Source organism: Zeus faber (assembly GCF_960531495.2).
Source record: "Zeus faber genome assembly, chromosome: 15".
NCBI lineage: Eukaryota > Metazoa > Chordata > Actinopteri > Zeiformes > Zeidae > Zeus > Zeus faber.
The window spans coordinates 1,174,570-1,193,308 of NC_137194.1; the positions used below are offsets into that span (position 1 = coordinate 1,174,570).

Here is an 18,739-nt window from a genome sequence, read left to right on the forward strand (position 1 = left end):
CTCTTTCCTCTGCAAAAAGGAGGTAGATGGCACACATACAAATCCTGAATTATTAGGTGTGTGTGTGTGTGTGTCTGTGTCTGTGTCTGTGTGTGTGTGTGTGTGTGTGTGTGTGTGTGTGTGTGTGTGTGTGTGTGTGTGTGTGTGTGTGTGTGTGTGTGTGTGTGTGTGTGTGTGTCCTTATAAGGCAGTGAATCTCGCCGTCCTCCATCTTTCTTTATTAATGTGCTTTCAGAGCTCCCACAGAGCTGGAATGTAGCAGTGCATTCTGGGAAAAGAAAGCTGCAGCCCCATCTGAGCAGTGGGGTCGTCATTTATCCTGTTTTCATAAATATTATTTAGAATATTTATGTTTCTCTAATTTATGGGAATATTTATTCTGAATATTTCTCCTCTTTTATTTTGTATCATTATTGCCTCTTGTTTGGATGTTTGCTGCTGTATCACCACATCTGTCTGTCTGTCTGTCTGTCTATGTGGCTGATCTTGGATAGTCTCTAAGGATGATACCATTATTATTACACCTTTTAAATGACATCTCTCATATTCAGTATATACACTACTCACAAAAAGTTCGGGATATTTGTCTTTCGGGTAAAATTTATGGAAAATGTAAAAAGTTGACGCTCCAGTGATATGATATGATGAAAGTAGGGCATTTAAGTAGAAGATACAATGGTGATTTCCTCATCTCAAACTATGTATTGAAACAAAAGCCAACAACAGTGGTGGGTTTACCACAACAACAAATGTCAACGTCTCAATAACTTGTCATGTGCCCTTGAGCATCAGTTACAGCTTGACAAGGACGTCTCATGCTGTTAACAAGTCGACTTATTGTCTGCTGAGGCCTGGCCCCCCACTCTTCTTAAAGGGGGCCCTCAGGTCATTGAGGTTCTGGGGTACAGAGTTAGGAGCCTCTACACGGCCACTCAGCTGGTCCCATAGGTTTTCTATGGGATTCAGGTCTGGAGAAAATGCAGGCCACTCCATTTGAGGTACCCCAGTCTCCAGCAGCAGTTCCCTAATGATGCCACCTCCATGAGCTGGAGCATTGTCGTCCATGCAGATGAAATGAGGCCTGTGTTGTTCATGCAGGGGCACAATGACTGGATGAATGATGTCATTCAGGTAGTATGGGCTTGTCACTGTACCATTCACAAAGTGTAGGGCAGTTCTGTATTGACCAGACACACCTGCCCACACTGTAACACCACCACCACCAAAGGCTCGTCTGGTGACACCAGTGGCTGATGCGTAGCGCTCTCCTTGACGTCTCCATCATTTCTGCTCAACATGAATCCACTTTCATCAGAGAACAGCACTGAGGCCCCTGGTCCCTCGTCCAGCGTCAACGCTCCCTGGCCCCTGCAAGATGATGATGGCTGTGCCTGGTGGTGTGGTCAGGTACCCTTGCAGGTGGTCTAGCACGCAGACCACGCTGGTGTCAACGGTTTTGAATGGTCTGACGTGACACTTGGTGCCTCTCACCTCCCTTAAATGTGCCTGGAGTTGAGTGGCATCATCCTGTGGTTCCTCAGGGCACTGTTCACAATGAAGCGCTCATCAGTGTGGGATGTGGGCAAAGGACGTCCACTTCTATGTCTTTCTGTGACTCTTCCAGTCTCTGTATCTCTGTTGCAAGCTGCTGATGACACTCTGTGACACTCTAAGCTCAGTGGCCACTTCCCTCTGACAACATCCTGTTTGAAGCCTCGCAAGGCGAGGTGCTGTTGATCAGTTGTTAGGTGTCTTGGTGTCATGATGTCAACATGTGAACAGCATGATGAAGAGGACTTTAAATACCAACTCTAATTGAACCAGGACACTCATTGGTGGATTCATGGATCAAACACCTGTTGTGAATTTTTCCGTTCAGCTCCTTGTTAGAGAACAGCAAGTTGTGCAAAAAGTACTGAAACATTGAACAGTTGGACATGTGCATTCAAAAGTTTAGAGAAGGTCAAATGAAGTTCACCTGGAAAGGTTATAGTGCATTTTAGCTTCATCCTGAAACTTCACCCGAAAGCCCAATATCCCTAAGTTTTTGTGAGTAGTACATATATGTGTGTGTGTGTGTGTATATATATATATATACACACACAATATATATATATATATATATATATATATATATATATATATATATATATATATTTTTTTTTTTTTTTTTTTTTTTTTTTTACAGGATACATTAACACATTGGGACACATTCCTGAAGCTGCTGTCGACAAAACTTCAACAACTTGATTTGAACTGAAAACAGACTCTTTTGATGTCTTACATGAGTTAGAATACTGCTTCTAAAATGCAGCGTGAGATTAAAACAAAGTGGATAAACAGATGATTGGAGAAGCTGTTTGATAATGAACAGAACAAATAAAGATTCGGTCTCCACACAACAAATCAGGTTTCCATGAGTACCCTCCTGAATTAGAAAAGGCTGCGTGGATAAAATAGTCACAGATCATTAAACATTTACATTTACATTTAGTCATTTAGCAGACGCTTTTATCCAAAGCGACTTACAATTGTTCAAACACCGACGGACGCAGCCATCAGGAGCAATTAGGGGTTAATTGTCTTGCTCAAGGACACTACAGCATGCTTGCAGGAGCCTGGGATTGAACCAGCAACCTTTAGGTCACTAGACCACCAGCTCTACCTCCTGAGCTACCACCCCCCCATATTAAACTTCTCGTCTGAGTTCTATCGCAGATATCGCCATTAGAAACGAGTTTGCTTTCCCATCATGCACCTCTCTATGTGCACTAAGCGGAATTTGGGTCCGTCACAATGACATCAGCCTCATAAAACACAGCGAAAAAGAAAATCAATTATTTCTTTATCTGAAAGGACGATGGAAGTGGAGAAATGAACCCTGCTGGGTCTATTCCTAGTTCTGTGGAGGATGATTCCACTGGACTTCTTCCAGCCCCACTGATCTCATCCGTTCCATTACTGCATTACTCTGACTTCATGCCCCTCTGACCTGCAGACAAATGAATACGTTTCCTTGTTCACATTCAAGATGGCAAATTTTAAAACTGCCAATGACTTGTGCTGCTTGGAGGCTCTCTGGTGCCATTTTCCCCAACCCCCCCCCCCCCCCCCCCCCCAAAAAAAACGTGCATTGAACCGATGTCACGACTTGAAGTTGAGCGGTCAAACTGGAAACGTGCTCATTGGACAGAGGTGGAAAACTCCAGGTCCGGAAATGACCCGTTTCCATGTTTTGGCTCCAGCCGTGCACTGACCGGCTGCTCTTATTAAATCCACAGGGCGGACTCCAATCCCAGAGTGGAAGTTTAACTTTCTGAACTCCGGATTGCCGCCTGTGTAATTGAATCCTTGTTTTGTCCCTCAGATATTTTAGTTGTGTTTGTAAGTTTATTTATTTTTCTCAAAACTTTATTAAAATCAACAAAATCCATCATCATTTAAGACATGACAACAACATTTTCAAATGCAAATCCCGTCTGGTTCTGCCTCCCTCAGGAGGACAGTGCTGACCTGAAGTGCCAGCTCCACTTCGCCAAGGAGGAGTCCGCGCTGATGTGTAAGAAGTTGACCAAGCTGGTGAAGGACAGCGAGGCCATGAAGGAGGAGCTGGCCAAGTTCCGCTCCCTGTACGGGGACGTGGACGCCTCCATCACTGTGGAGGAGGTGAGCGGAGGAGAAGGAGGAAACTAGGTCAAACAGCTGCTCTAACTGGGAAAAAGGAGTAAAACCTGTAACCTGTGTGGTTAGGAATGTGTTGGACTCGGATCAACCAAGGTGTCTACTATTTCGGACTTTATCAGTTCCTACAAATTACCCAAAATGCACCTTAAAAGTTGAACATAATCATCATCGATCCGATGATTTGTCCAAAGTGACTTTCAATTATTCATACAGCGATGGACGCAGCCATCAAGAGCGATCGGGGGTTAAGTGTCTAGACCACCAGCTCTACCTATATATGATATATATATATATATATATATATATATATATATATATCAATTTTGTTTTTTTGTTTTTTTGTGTACTTATTCCCTATGTCTGAGACTATCATCTAGAAAATGATTTGTTCATTTTCAGCTTTATTGTAAATGAATTAAGATGATTTAAGTCAAGTATTTGAAGTTAAGGATATGTTTTTGTAGCTGGTTTTGTACTGTTTTGTCTGTTGCATAAGTGTAGCTACAATGAACGTTTCTGGTTGGATTCGTCAGACCCCAAAGCCGGTGCCAGGTTTAAAATGTGGCCCCCAACAGAATGCAGCGGAATAGCCCTGATCTAGTACAATGACTCTTCATGCCCTCTCTCCCCCACCTTGCCCCCCAGGTGGCCGACTCCCCCCACACGCGGGAGGCGGAGGTGAGGATCCACCTGAAGCTGGTGGAGGAGGAAGCCAACCTGCTGAGCCGACGCATCGTGGAGCTGGAGGTGGAGAACCGGGGCCTCCGTGCCGAGATGGACGACATGAAGGGCCCACAAGGTACCTGGTCCAACTTGGTCCACTCTGGTCCACCTGGTCAAACCCTGGTCTACCCTAATCCACCCTGGTCCACCATGGTCTGACCGAGTCCACTCAAAACTCCCCTGGTCCTTCCTGGTCCACCGTGATCAAACCCTGGTCCACCTGGTCCATCATATTACCTGTTCCTTTGATTCCCGCTGATATCTGATCTTATCTGACTTGTTGACGTTGCTTCGTCTGTGCTTCTCCTAGACTGTCCTCAGGAGCTCTCCGGCATGAACGGAAGCATGGGGGCAGGCCTCGGGCAAGGGGGAGTGGCAGTAGTCCTCGGCAGCGTGGTGTCCTCCGATAACGTGATGGAACTCCAGCGCCACCTGCAGTTCGTGGAGGAGGAGGCGGAGCTCCTGAGGAGGTCCCTGATGGAGATGGAGGAACAGAACAAACTGCTGATGAACGAGATCAACCGCTACAAGTCGGAGCTGCCGCCTCCGTCCGCTTCGCCCTCCTCCACCTCACTGGCGTCGCTGACGGACGGGATGCTCAACGACAGCTCCCTGCAGGAGGGGGCGGTGCTTATCAGTCCTGAGGCCACGCCCCAGGAGGCGGAGCTGAGGGCGGCCAGGCTCCAGATCGGAGAGCTGAGCGGGAAGATGAAGAAGCTCCAGTACGAGAACCGCGTCCTGCTTTCCAACCTGCAGCGCTGCGACCTGGCCTCCTACCACGCCCCGTCTGCAGGCTCGGGTCCCGCCCCCTCCTCGGGCCCCGCCTTGCGGCTCGCCCTGGACACCGACGCAGAGGCCGGGGACTCAGCAGAGTGTCTGCCCACCAGGTACAGCATGACATGACATTACATCAGACCAGATGAGAATACTTTCATTATTTAATGTCTGATTAGACTAGATTTGAAGAGATGACACAATATACAATATCATACTATTTTAGAGTACATTACTACATTATATCACATCATTTGGATCTGGATTGGTTTCTTTTACATGAAACTAGTTTAGATTATACCAGACAAAATTACTCTAGATTACAGATTGCTAAAGTAATGGATTATTTCGGATTATTTTATATTAGAGTATCACGCTTATTTTGTCCCCTCAGCCCGCCACTCCGTGAGGGCCCCGTAGGGGGCGAGAACGGTCATCTGGACGTCGGCGAGAAGAAGAGGAGGCTCGGGGGAGACGACTCGGACAAGATGGCGTCGCTTCCCGCCTGCCTCTGGCTGAAGGACCACGATGCCTTGCTGGCCATGAGGGACCAGGCCCGGCTGGTTTCCACGGCGATCCAGCTCCTCACCTTCCCCGACTCCAACTGCCTCTCCCCCCCGTCCACCTACCACAAGGTCTTCCACGAGGAGGACCTGGAGAAACCTCAGAACCAGGTATGTCCAACCACTGACTCCATTTTGTCCAATATTATGTCAAGCAGAAGAAGAATCTTTATTTGTCACACCACACACCAATACAACACACCACACCACACAACACACGCCAATACAACACACCACACGTCACTACATTTTACATTACATTTTTTTTTTAGCAGACGCTTTTATCCAAAGCCACTTACAATTATTCAAACAGCGACGGACGCAGCCATCAGGAGCAATTAGGGGTTAAGTGTCTTGCTCAAGGACACTACAGCATGCTAGCAGGAGGAGCCTGGGATCCAACCAGCAACCTTTAGATCACTAGACCACCAGCTCTACCTCCTGAGCTACCATCCCCTACTACAACACGCCAATACAACACACCACACACTACTACAACACACTACAACACGCCACTACAACACGCCACTACAACACGCCAATACAACACACCACACACCACTACAACACACTACAACACGCCACTACAACACGCCACTACAACACGCCACACACACCACTACAACACACCACTACAACACGCCAATACAACACACCACACACCACTACAACACACCACTACAACACACCACTACAACACGCCAATACAACACACCACACACTTCTACAACACACTACAACACGCCACTACAACACACCACACACGCCACTACAACACACCACACACCACTACAACACGCCACTACAACACACCACACACCACTACAACACGCCACTACAACACACCACACACGCCACTACAACACACCACTACAACACGCCAATACAACACCACACACCACTACAACAAGCCAATACAACACACCACACACCACTACAACACGCCAATACAACACACCACACACCACTACAACAAGCCAATACAACACACCACACACCACTACAACAAGCCAATACAACACACCACACACCACTACAACACGCCAATACAACACACCACACACCACTACAACAAGCCAATACAACACACCACACACCACTACAACACGCCAATACAACACCACACACCACTACAACAAGCCAATACAACACACCACACACCACTACAACAAGCCAATACAACACACCACACACCACTACAACACGCCAATACAACACACCACACACCACTACAACAAGCCAATACAACACACCACACGCCACTACAACATGCCACACACCACTACAACACACCACTACAACATGCCAATACAACACACCACACACCACTACAACACGCCAATACAACACACCACACACGCCACTACAACATGCCACACACCACTACAACACACCACTACAACATGCCAATACAACACACCACACACCAGTACAACACGCCAATACAACACACCACACACCACTACAACACGCCAATACAACACACCACACACCACTACAACACGCCAATACAACACACCACACACCACTACAACACGCCAATACAACACACCACACACGCCACTACAACACACAACTACAACACGCCAATACAACACACCACACACCACTACAACACGCCAATACAACACACCACAAATCGCTACAACACGCCACACACGCCACTACAACACACCACTACAACACGCCAATACAACACACCACAAATCGCTACAACACGCCACACACGCCACTACAACACACCACTACAACACGCCAATACAACATACCACACACCACTACAACACACTACAACACGCCACTACAACACACCACACACGCCACTACAACACACCACACACCACTACAACACGCCACTACAACACACCACACATCACTACAACACGCCACTACAACACACCACACACGCCACTACAACACACCACTACAACACGCCAATACAACACCACACACCACTACAACAAGCCAATACAACACACCACACACCACTACAACAAGCCAATACAACACACCACACGCCACTACAACATGCCACACACCACTACAACACACCACTACAACATGCCAATACAACACACCACACACCACTACAACACGCCAATACAACACACCACACACCACTACAACACGCCAATACAACACACCACACACCACTACAACACGCCAATACAACACACCACACACGCCACTACAACATGCCACACACCACTAAAACACACCACTACAACATGCCAATACAACACACCACACACCAGTACAACACGCCAATACAACACACCACACACCACTACAACACGCCAATACAACACACCACACACCACTACAACACACCAATACAACACACCACACACCACTACAACACGGCAATACAACACACCACACACGCCACTACAACACACAACTACAACACGCCAATACAACACACCACACACCACTACAACACACCAATACAACACACCACAAACCACTACAACACACTACAACACGCCACACACGCCACTACAACACACCACTACAACACGCCAATACAACACACCACAAACCACTACAACACACTACAACACGCCACACACGCCACTACAACACACCACTACAACACGCCACTACAACACGCCACACACGCCACTACAACACACCACTACAACACGCCAATACAACATACCACACACCACTACAACACGCTACTGCAACACACCACACACCACTACAACACGGCAATACAACACACCACAAACCACTACAACACACTACAACACGCCACTACAACACGCCACACACGCCACTACAACACACAACTACAACACGCCAATACAACACACCACACACGCCACTACAACACACAACTACAACACGCCAATACAACACACCACACACCACTACAACACACCAATACAACACACCACAAACCACTACAACACACTACAACACGCCACTACAACACGCCACACACGCCACTACAACACGCCAATACAACATACCACACACCACTACAACACACCACTACAACACGCCAATACAACACACCACACACCACTACAACACGCCACTACACTACACCACACACACACACGCTTCACATGCTGCTGGTGAAGTGGTTCCTCTGCATTGAACCGTCATGCCTTGTCCTTCCTCCGGGGGCAGCCAGGAGCAGTGGGCAGCGTTCAACCACGCCCAGGACCTGCTTCCATACCTCCATCACTGGTCAGACAAGGGTGTTGTGCATGTTTTGGGTGGGTGTCCTTACTGATGTTTCATGGAGGAAACCCCATGTTTTGGGTGGGGGTCCTTACTGATGTTACGTGGAGGAAACCCCATGTTTTGGGTGGGGGTCCTTACTGATGTTACATGGAGGAAACCTCATGTTTTGGGTGGGGGTCCTTACTGATGTTACATGGAGGAAACCTCATGTTTTGGGTGGGGGTCCTTACTGATGTTACGTGGAGGAAACCCCATGTTTTGGGTGGGGGTCCTTACTGATGTTACATGGAGGAAACCCCATGTCTTTGGTGGGGGTCCTTACTGAAGTTATATGGAGGAAAGCCCATGTTTTGGGTGGGGGTCCTTACTAATGTTGCATGGAGGAAACCTCATGTGAGCACGGGGAGAACATGCAAACTCCACACAGAAAGGACCCTCATTGGGAGATAACCCACCAGAGCACGGTGCCAACGGCGCCCCAGGCCGGTGTCATCAGCGTAGTTTGAGAAGATCATTGTCCAGGGTCATGATGGAAGTAATAATTCAGTTCTTTCTGAACTTAAACCATTAAATCCAGTTCAAGTCCCAAGCGGTACAGTATGTGTTTCGTGTTACATTTCTTACTTTCTTTGGGGGTGGGAGATTTCTAATCCTTAAAAGCCAGAATAACTTGTTCCTTGTTCTTTCTTCCTTTTGGGATTGAGCTGGAGCGTGTTGTAAGGTTTCACTGATGGTGATCATCTTCCTTATCCTTTTTTATAAAAATAAAGTAATTTTCCACATGTATTTTGTACAATGATACATGAATGTAGGCCAAAACCGGCTAAAAATACACACCGTTTCAATGCATTAGAGGTTCAGTCGAGCTAGAGTTTGATTAAGTCACTGCAGCAAAATTACAGTTGCCTACACTGAGCGGCTAATTCACCTCATACAGATGAGAAATATTCCATGGAAAGATTGTTTTTATTTTATTTATTTATTATTTTAAGTTTTCTGAACTTCATACTGTTCGAATTGACTGACTGTTCTAGCTCTAGCCCTACTCATCCCAAAAATATCAACAAACGATCAATATGCAGTTACTTGTCAAAAGTCTAAACATTTTGTGATATTTGGTTTTGTTTGCATGGCCCAGGCCTACTCTGATGCTGTTTGTTGGGGGTATTTTCACCAGGTTTCGGAGCTGTCGGACCTGGCGGACCGGCCGCTGGTCGGAGCTCTGACCGGCCGGCTCCAGGCGCTGCACGCCCAGCTCCAGGCCTTCGTGGAGCGGGTGGACGGCCTGGGCGGTCCCCCTGGAGGAGGGCTCCGAGACCCCCAGGCGGAGGGGGCCTTTTCCCAGCTCCTGCTGTCTGAGTCCGGGGAAGGAGACACCCAGATCCAGAATGGACGCAGTGGCTTCCAGGACAAGGTAAACCAAACCAAACCAAATGGAACGCACTCCTCTCCTCCGTCTATCGGTTACTTTTTCCCCTCCTGTTTTTTGGTCGTCGGTTTTTCTTTTCGGCAATTTATATATAATCTATTTGTTTTGCGATTATGATTTTGTGTCGTGAGCCTGGTCCTCCTCCCTGTCCTGCATGCACAACGGATTCTATATTTGGGGCAGTTTTCTCCGACCGCGCGCAACCCAAGTGGCGTATACAGGGACCTCCAGCACAGAGACACAGACGACAGGGTTGTAGACATCAGTTCATTGTAGAGAGGAGGCTAGGTGGAATGAGCCAGGAGCAGATGGAGATGTGTCATGACAAGGGCTCCTCTCCTGAGTGAGTGTGGGGATGGGGCTTTTAACCTGCTGCTTGTTACACCAACCAACGAGCAACAGGCTTGCAGCCATCCCCACATCACAACTATTTAATAATGAATGTACTGAAAATAAGTAATATATATATTATTAAACTGTATATTGTATTATTATTATATATATTATATATGTAGAATAGCTATTCAATAAATATACATACATAATGTAATATTGTTATAAATATACAATATGAAATAAATATATTACAAAGAGAAAAGGGAGGAGGAGGAGGAGGACCCTGCTGTCCTTCCCTATGATACTTTTCTCGCTTGTTAATCCTTGTGCTGAATCACATCTGAGCTGCTGCTGTGAACCCGTGGTGTGGACGTGACCTTTGACCTTTGACCTCTGCGTGCCTTCTTGGGGCTCGGTTGAAAAGTGAAAAACATGGAAACTCAGAAACCATTCGACTCCAACTTCCAGGTCCTCACTGTCAAGTCAAGTCACTTGATTTATAGAGCGCATTCCAGAGCAGGGCGACACGAAGCACTTCACAAAGAAATACAAATAAGAGAGGAGGAGGCGGAGAGAGGAGGGAGTGAGGAGAGGAGGAGGCGAGGAGAGGAGGAGGCGGAGAGAGGAGGAGGCGAGGAGAGGAGGAGGCGGAGAGAGGAGGAGGCGGAGAGAGGAGGAGGCGAGGAGAGGAGGGAGTGAAGAGAGGAGGAGGCGGAGAGAGGAGGAGGCGGAGAGAGGAGGAGGCGGAGAGAGGAGGAGGCGAAGAGAGGAGGGAGTGAAGAGAGGAGGAGGCGAAGAGAGGAGGAGGCGAAGAGAGGAGGAGGTGAAGAGAGGAGGAGGTGAAGAGAGGAGGGAGTGAAGAGAGGAGGAGGTGAAGAGAGGAGGAGGTGAAGAGAGGAGGGAGTGAAGAGAGGAGGAGGCGAAGAGAGGAGGAGGCGAAGAGAGGAGGAGGCGAAGAGAGGAGGAGGTGAAGAGAGGAGGGAGTGAAGAGAGGAGGAGGCGAAGAGAGGAGGAGGTGAAGAGAGGAGGGAGTGAAGAGAGGAGGAGGTGAAGAGAGGAGGAGGTGAAGAGAGGAGGAGGTGAAGAGAGGAGGGAGTGAAGAGAGGAGGGAGTGAAGAGAGGAGGAGGTGAAGAGAGGAGGGAGTGAAGAGAGGAGGAGGTGAAGAGAGGAGGGAGTGAAGAGAGGAGGAGGTGAAGAGAGGAGGAGGTGAAGAGAGGAGGGAGTGAAGAGAGGAGGAGGTGAAGAGAGGAGGGAGTGAAGAGAGGAGGAGGCGAAGAGAGGAGGAGGTGAAGAGAGGAGGAGGTGAAGAGAGGAGGGAGTGAAGAGAGGAGGAGGTGAAGAGAGGAGGAGGCGAAGAGAGGAGGAGGCGAAGAGAGGAGGAGGTGAAGAGAGGAGGGAGTGAAGAGAGGAGGAGGCGAAGAGAGGAGGGAGTGAAGAGAGGAGGAGGCGAAGAGAGGAGGAGGTGAAGAGAGGAGGAGGTGAAGAGAGGAGGGAGTGAAGAGAGGAGGAGGTGAAGAGAGGAGGAGGCGAAGAGAGGAGGAGGTGAAGAGAGGAGGAGGTGAAGAGAGGAGGGAGTGAAGAGAGGAGGAGGTGAAGAGAGGAGGAGGTGAAGAGAGGAGGAGTTTTCTGCTTCTCTGCTGCAACTTTAAGCAGTTTAGTGCAAAATTGCATGATGGGAAATGGTAAAGTGAGCGCTGCACTGAGTGTGTGTGGTGCTGCACAGCTGAGTGTAGTTCCATGCTTGGTGCTTGGTGCTTGGTGCTTGGTGTTTGGTGTTTGGTGCTTGGTGCTTGGTGCTTGGTGCTTGGTGCTTGGTGCTTGGTACTTGGTGCTTGGTGTTTGGTGCTTGCTGCTTGCTGCTTGCTGCTTGCTGCTTGGTGCTTGGTGCTTGGTGTTCGGTGCTCGGTGCTCGGTTCTCGGTGTTTGGTGCTTGGTGCTTGGTGCTTGGTGTTTGGTGCTTGGTGCTTGGTTCTTGGTGCTTGGTGCTTGGTGTTTGGTGCTTGGTGTTTGGTGCTTGCTGCTTGGTGTTTGGTGCTTGCTGCTTGGTGTTTGCTGCTTGGTGCGTGGTGCTTGGTGCTTGGTGTTTGGTGCTTGGTGCTTGGTGCTTGGTGTTTGGTGCTTGGTGCTTGGTGCTTGGTGTTTGGTGCTTGGTGCTTGGTGGTGTTATTACTACTTATGAAGGTGTCATATAATATGAGTTGAATTCAAACTCAGGCCGAGACCTTGCAGTTCCATAAGAGGTTGAGTTGAGTTGTGTTGTGTACTAACCATGTTATTACCGGTCAGTACTAGTTATTACCACATTATTACTAGATATGACCATACTATTACAAGTTATGACCCATCGTCACTGTTATTACCAGTAACTACCTTACCAGCTTTATTACAAGTTATTACTTATTATAAGTAACTTACTTACTTATAAGTCATTACAAGTTATTACCGTTACTGGTTATTACGAGTTAATACCTATTATTACTTTACCAGTAATTACCAGTTATTATATGTTATTACCAGTTATTACAGATTATTATAAATTATTACAAGTTATTACAGATTATTTAAAAATATTGCCTGTATTACCAGTTATTATGAGTCATTACAATTTACTACAAGTTATTACACGTTATTACCAATTTTTAGCAGTTATACCAGCCATTGCTTGTTATACTCAGTTTTACCAGTTATGAGTTATTACCCGTTATTATCAGTTATCAGCAGGTATTAGCAGGTATTAGTAGGTATTAGCAGGTATTAGTAGGTATTAGCAGGTATTAGCAGGTATTAGTAGGTATTAGCAGGTATTAGTAGGTATTAGCAGGTATTATCAGTTATTAGCAGGTATTATCAGTTATTAGCAGGTGTTAGCAGGTATTAGCAGGTATTATCAGTTATTAGCAGGTATTAGCAGTTATTAGCAGGTATTAGCAGGTAATATCAGGTATTACTAGGTATTAGCAGGTAATATCTGGTATTAGCAGGTATTAGGAGGTATTAGCAGGTATTAGCGGGTATTAGCAGGTAATATCAGGTATTAGCAGGTATTAGCAGGTATTATCAGGTATTAGCAGGTATTAGCAGATATTAGCAGGTATTAGCAGGTAACATCCGGTATTAGCAGGTATTATCAGGTATTAGCAGGCATTAGCAGATATTAGCAGGTATTAGCAGGTAACATCCGGTATTAGCAGGTATTATCAGGTATAAGCAGGTATAAGCAGGCAACATCCGGTATTAGCAGGTATTAGCAGGTATTAGGAGGTATTAGCGGGTATTAGCAGGTAATATCAGGTATTAGCAGGTATTATCAGGTATTAGCAGCTATTAGCGGGTATTAGCAGGTAATATCAGGTATTAGCAGGTATTATCAGGTATTAGCAGGTATTATCAGGTATAAGCAGGTATAAGCAGGCAACATCCGGTATTAGCAGGTATTAGCAGGTATTGCCTTCTAATAATATTACTTTCATTTAAACCTCAGCTCCATTAGAGGCCAATTCTGAGTCCCAACCCCCCTCCACTCTCTCCTTCCCTCCCTCACTTCCTCTCCTCCACCCTTCCACTGCATGAGTTCCACCTCCATCACTCTCTGCACTCCTCTTTCTGTGCTTCTTTTCCTCCTTCTTCACATCCCCCCACCTCACATGTTCTTCACCTCCTCCTTCTTTACCTCCCTCCCTCCTTTATCCTTCATTCAACTGTCTTATCTCTTTGTGTGTCCCTCTTTTCCTCCTTCCTCGTCTCCTCCCCCTTCTCCTTCCATTCTCTCCTCCTCTGTTATCCTTCCTTCTTTCTGGCCACTCCCATGCTGTACTCCTCTCCTCCTCTCTCCCCCGTCCTCTCCTCCTCTCTCCCCCGTCCTCTCCTCCTCTCTCCCCCGTCCTCTCCTCCTCTCTCCCCCGTCCTCTCCTCCTCTCTCCCCCGTCCTCTCCTCCTCTCTCCCCCGTCCTCTCCTCCTCTCTCCCCCGTCCTCTCCTCCTCTCTCCCCGGTCCTCTGCTCCTCTCCTCTTCCCTCAGCCGTCACTCCTGTCCTCCATCCTCCTTTTCTTTTTCTTCTCCTCTCTATCCTTCTCCTCTCTCGCCAAGCTCTTCCTCCTCTACATCCTTTTCTTCGTCTTGTGAGATCCACAATTATTTTTATGTTCTGTTCTTTTTTTATTATTATTATTATTATTATTATTGTTGTTGTTGTTGTTGTTGTTGTTTTCTCGATGTGTCACATGACCGACCGCCATCTTGGTTGTGTTGTTTTCTTTGGTTCCTTATCGTCGTCTTTCTTTGTCTTGTTTTGCTTACACTGCCGCCCTCCCTCTCCATCCCCTTCTTTCACTTCTACCACTCTCTTCCTCCCCCCTCTCCACCTCTCTCCCTCTTCCTCTCTCTCCATCTCTCTGTCTCTCTCTCCCCCTCTCCCCCCCTCTCTCTCTCCTGCATTTGTTGTTTTTCTTTTCCTGTTTGTTTGTTTTCCTGTCCTTCATTCGCTTGCCTATGCACGCATGCAGCAGCAGCCCGACTCTAGGGACCAATCAGAGAGCGGGGTCAAAGGTTACGCCGAGGAGACGAGCCAATCGGAGAGCAGCAAGAGGCGGAAGCAGGAAGTGAAGGAGGCTGACAATGCTCTGGTAGGTGGTACACACACACACACACACACACACACAAGAAGCCTTCCAGGGCGGAGGTTTTTCAAAACTTTGTTTGCGGTAATTTGGGTGGAGGAAGTAAAGGGGAGTTTGTTGAAAAAAGGCTGACGTGGGGACCTGGAGCAGGGTGGTGCAGTTCAGAGTGGGTCCAGCCCCAGGAGGGCGTGGCCGCAGGGTTGTGTCTGGATGTTGTGGAGACGTCAACACGCTCCTCCATGCTCAGCCAGTCTTTCAAATCAGCTCTGCCTTGTCGTGTGGAAGCAGATTTCTTTTTAAAACGGAGCGAGATCAAAAGGCCTTTCCAGAAACGTCCATATAGGTGTGGACCAGGCAGAAAACTCTCAACAAAGACACACATTATGGTCTGTAATAGGGTTATTACATCATGACATAGCTTATTATATGATGTGTGAAGTATTACAGTAGCTTATGATGTACAAAATGTTTTGGGTTTGAGATGTTTATTAAAACACGTTGTGTGTTGTTACATAGCTACAGCATGCAGGCACAGGGGCACTGATCAGAAGACACGCTGGGGTTTAGGGCTTGGATGGCAGCTTATGGAAGCAGCTGGAAAACAGAGCAGCGTCCAGACCGAGGAGCCTTTTAAAATCCAACTTCTATGAGTTAAAGACACCAGCCATGAGATATGACCACGCTGCCTAGCAACCATCACTGTAAACAAACAGCAGGAGCGCTGACATCACTGTGTCCGCACTGCTGTTTGGCTGACCTTTCCCCGGTGCGTCTCCATGGCAACCCCGGTCAATCGTGTGTGTGTGTGTGTGTGTGTGTGTGTGTGTGTGTGTGTGTGTGTGTGTGTGTGTGTGTGAGACAAGGATGGAAACAGGTCTTTTACTTGCTAGAGTGTTCCCCCTTTGTTTTTCAGGGTAAAGACAGAGAGAGAGAGACAGGGTGAGAAGAGAGAGGGAGAAAGACAGAGAGAGAGAGAAGAGACAGAGAGACAGAGAGAGCGACAGGGAGAGAAGATAGAGGGAGGGACAGAGAGAGAGAGACTTTACTTTTAAGGTTCCTTTATTTGCGGTAAGTCATGTCACAGCAGCAGCAACTTGATCACGAAGGAACCAAAAAAAAAGCAAAAAAACAGAGAGAAATCAGTCAACCAGTAAACAGGCAGCAGGAGCACAGACATCCCTCTTCAGAGATAACCAGGTAGGCAGGGACCTGCTGGATTCTTCACCAGGTTTGAGACTGCTGTTCACTATAAGGACTGTTCCCTTTGTAGCCCAGACTTCCTCCTTTCTACAGTTTACCTCCTTGGAGAGAGAGAGGGGGGGGGGGGGGAGAGGGAGAGAGAGAGAGGGAGGGAGGAGAAAGGAAAAAGATCACAGCTACCACAGGAAAATCACAGGTTAACTATGAGGGAATCATCCTGGACTGAGCACAGCACCTGTTCAACATCCCATACACCTGAACGTGTCCAGTTTGTAAAACTCAAACAGACCAATCGTCATCTGGGCCTGGTCCACTGACCCCTGACCCCTCACAGCGTTCCTTCTGCTTCTCCAAATGGCCAGTCGGCCACCCCCGAAACACTGTTCACCAGGACATGGACGGATTGGTTTGACACGGTGTAAACAGGAGCCAAAACAAAGAGTTTAAAGGAGAAGCTCTCCCCCAGACCCTGAAGCCACCGCTCCAGCAGCCAAACAGCCCCCCCAGCCCAGAACACACAACAAACAGCCCCCCCAGCCCAGAACACACAACAAACAGCCCCCCCAGCCCAGAACACACAACAAACAGCCCCCCCAGCCCAGGATACACAACAAACAGCCCCCCCAGCCCAGAACACACAACAAACAGCCCCCCCAGCCCAGGACACACAACAAACAGCCCCCCCAGCCCAGAACACACAACAAACAGCCCCCCCAGCCCAGGACACACAACAAACAGCCCCCCCAGCCCAGAACACACAACAAACAGCCCCCCTAGCCCAGGACACACAACAAACAGCCCCCCCAGCCCAGGACACACAACAAACAGCCCCCCCAGCCCAGAACACACAACAAACAGCCCCCCCAGCCCAGGACACACAACAAACAGCCCCCGCAGCCCAGGACACAACAAACAGCCCCCGCAGCCCAGGACACAACAAACAGCCCCCCCAGCCCAGGACACACAATAAACAGCCCCCCCAGCCCAGGACACACAATAAACAGCCCCCCCAGCCCAGGACACACAATAAACAGCCCCCCCAGCCCAGGACACACAACAAACAGCCCCCGCAGCCCAGGACACAACAAACAGCCCCCCCAGCCCAGGACACACAATAAACAGCCCCCGCAGGCCAGGACACACAACAAACAGCTGCTGCAGCGTCTCCCTCTCAGAGCAGAAGACGCATCCCGCCCCCGTGCTGGGATCCAGGTGTGCCAAATACCTGTCTGTGGCCACCACCCCACGCACCATCCTCCACTGGAGGTCACCCACCCGCTCATCGACCGGAGGCTTGTACAGAGAACGCCAGCGGCCGGCGGGGGACGCTCCGGGCCCAAGAACCGGGTCCACCCCACCGGCCGCACCCCTGCCAGAGAGCATAGGTGCACCACCTTGACGCAGGTGTAGTAGGCGGCTTTCTTGCCCACTGCCTCAAACGCCCCCAGCTTGGGAGGAGCAAAGGTCAGGAGGCTGTCCTGCTCCACCTCCCACTGCTCAGCAGGAGAGACCGTCAGCGAAGGACACGCAACCTCACCCTCAACGTCCCATTGGTCAGTCAGAGCACAGCTGTCAATAAAAGCCCAACAGACCAATGGCAGTGAAGCATGGACTTCATCCACCGAGAGAGAGAGAGAGAGAGAGAGAGAGAGAGAGAGACAGGTAGTGAGACATAGGGAGTGAGTGTAGAGCATCTGAAAGGGGTTGTAGCACAGAAGTGTGATGTGCTTCACTCTCCTATTCTTTCCTCACCTCCCTCCCTTCCTTCCTCTTTCCACCCCTCCTTCTCCCCTTTTCTCACCTTAATTCCTCCTTCCATCCTTCAGTTTCTCCTCCTTTTTTCCTCCCTCCCTCTTCTTCCATCTTGGTTTCACTCCCTCCATCCCTCCCTGCTCGGCCTCTCCTCTCATCCACTTCCACCTCTTCCTCTCGTCCCTTCATCCCTCTTCCATGTCACAGTCATTAAACGTTGGCCGACCATTCATTTCCATCCAAATGATTGCGATCAACAGTTGAATGGTTTTCTTTGTTTATTTTTGTTGATTTTTATGTATTTATGTCACTTTTACAGTGGCATAAAATCCTGTAAAAATAAATGTTTTGTAATTAATTCACTGTGAAATTCAATCATAAAAATACAACAAATCATTTTTGAACTGTTGGAAATGCCCCAAATTCACGTGATATGTGTTGTTCCATAAAATGTTCTAAAATG

The 18,739-nt window shown here is 48.2% G+C and overlaps 1 protein-coding gene across 1 annotated transcript in view; it reads left to right on the forward strand.

Annotated features, from left to right (window-relative positions):
* mtcl2 (microtubule crosslinking factor 2) overlaps positions 1-18,739 on the forward strand; it is a 101,968-nt gene that overhangs the window by 64,135 nt on the left and 19,094 nt on the right. The window contains exons 6-11 of the mRNA XM_080014475.1: positions 3,499-3,666; positions 4,330-4,483; positions 4,718-5,294; positions 5,576-5,855; positions 10,120-10,356; positions 15,211-15,330. Coding sequence (XP_079870601.1) covers positions 3,499-3,666; positions 4,330-4,483; positions 4,718-5,294; positions 5,576-5,855; positions 10,120-10,356; positions 15,211-15,330 — 1,536 coding nt within the window. The remainder of the gene's footprint in view (positions 1-3,498; positions 3,667-4,329; positions 4,484-4,717; positions 5,295-5,575; positions 5,856-10,119; positions 10,357-15,210; positions 15,331-18,739) is intronic.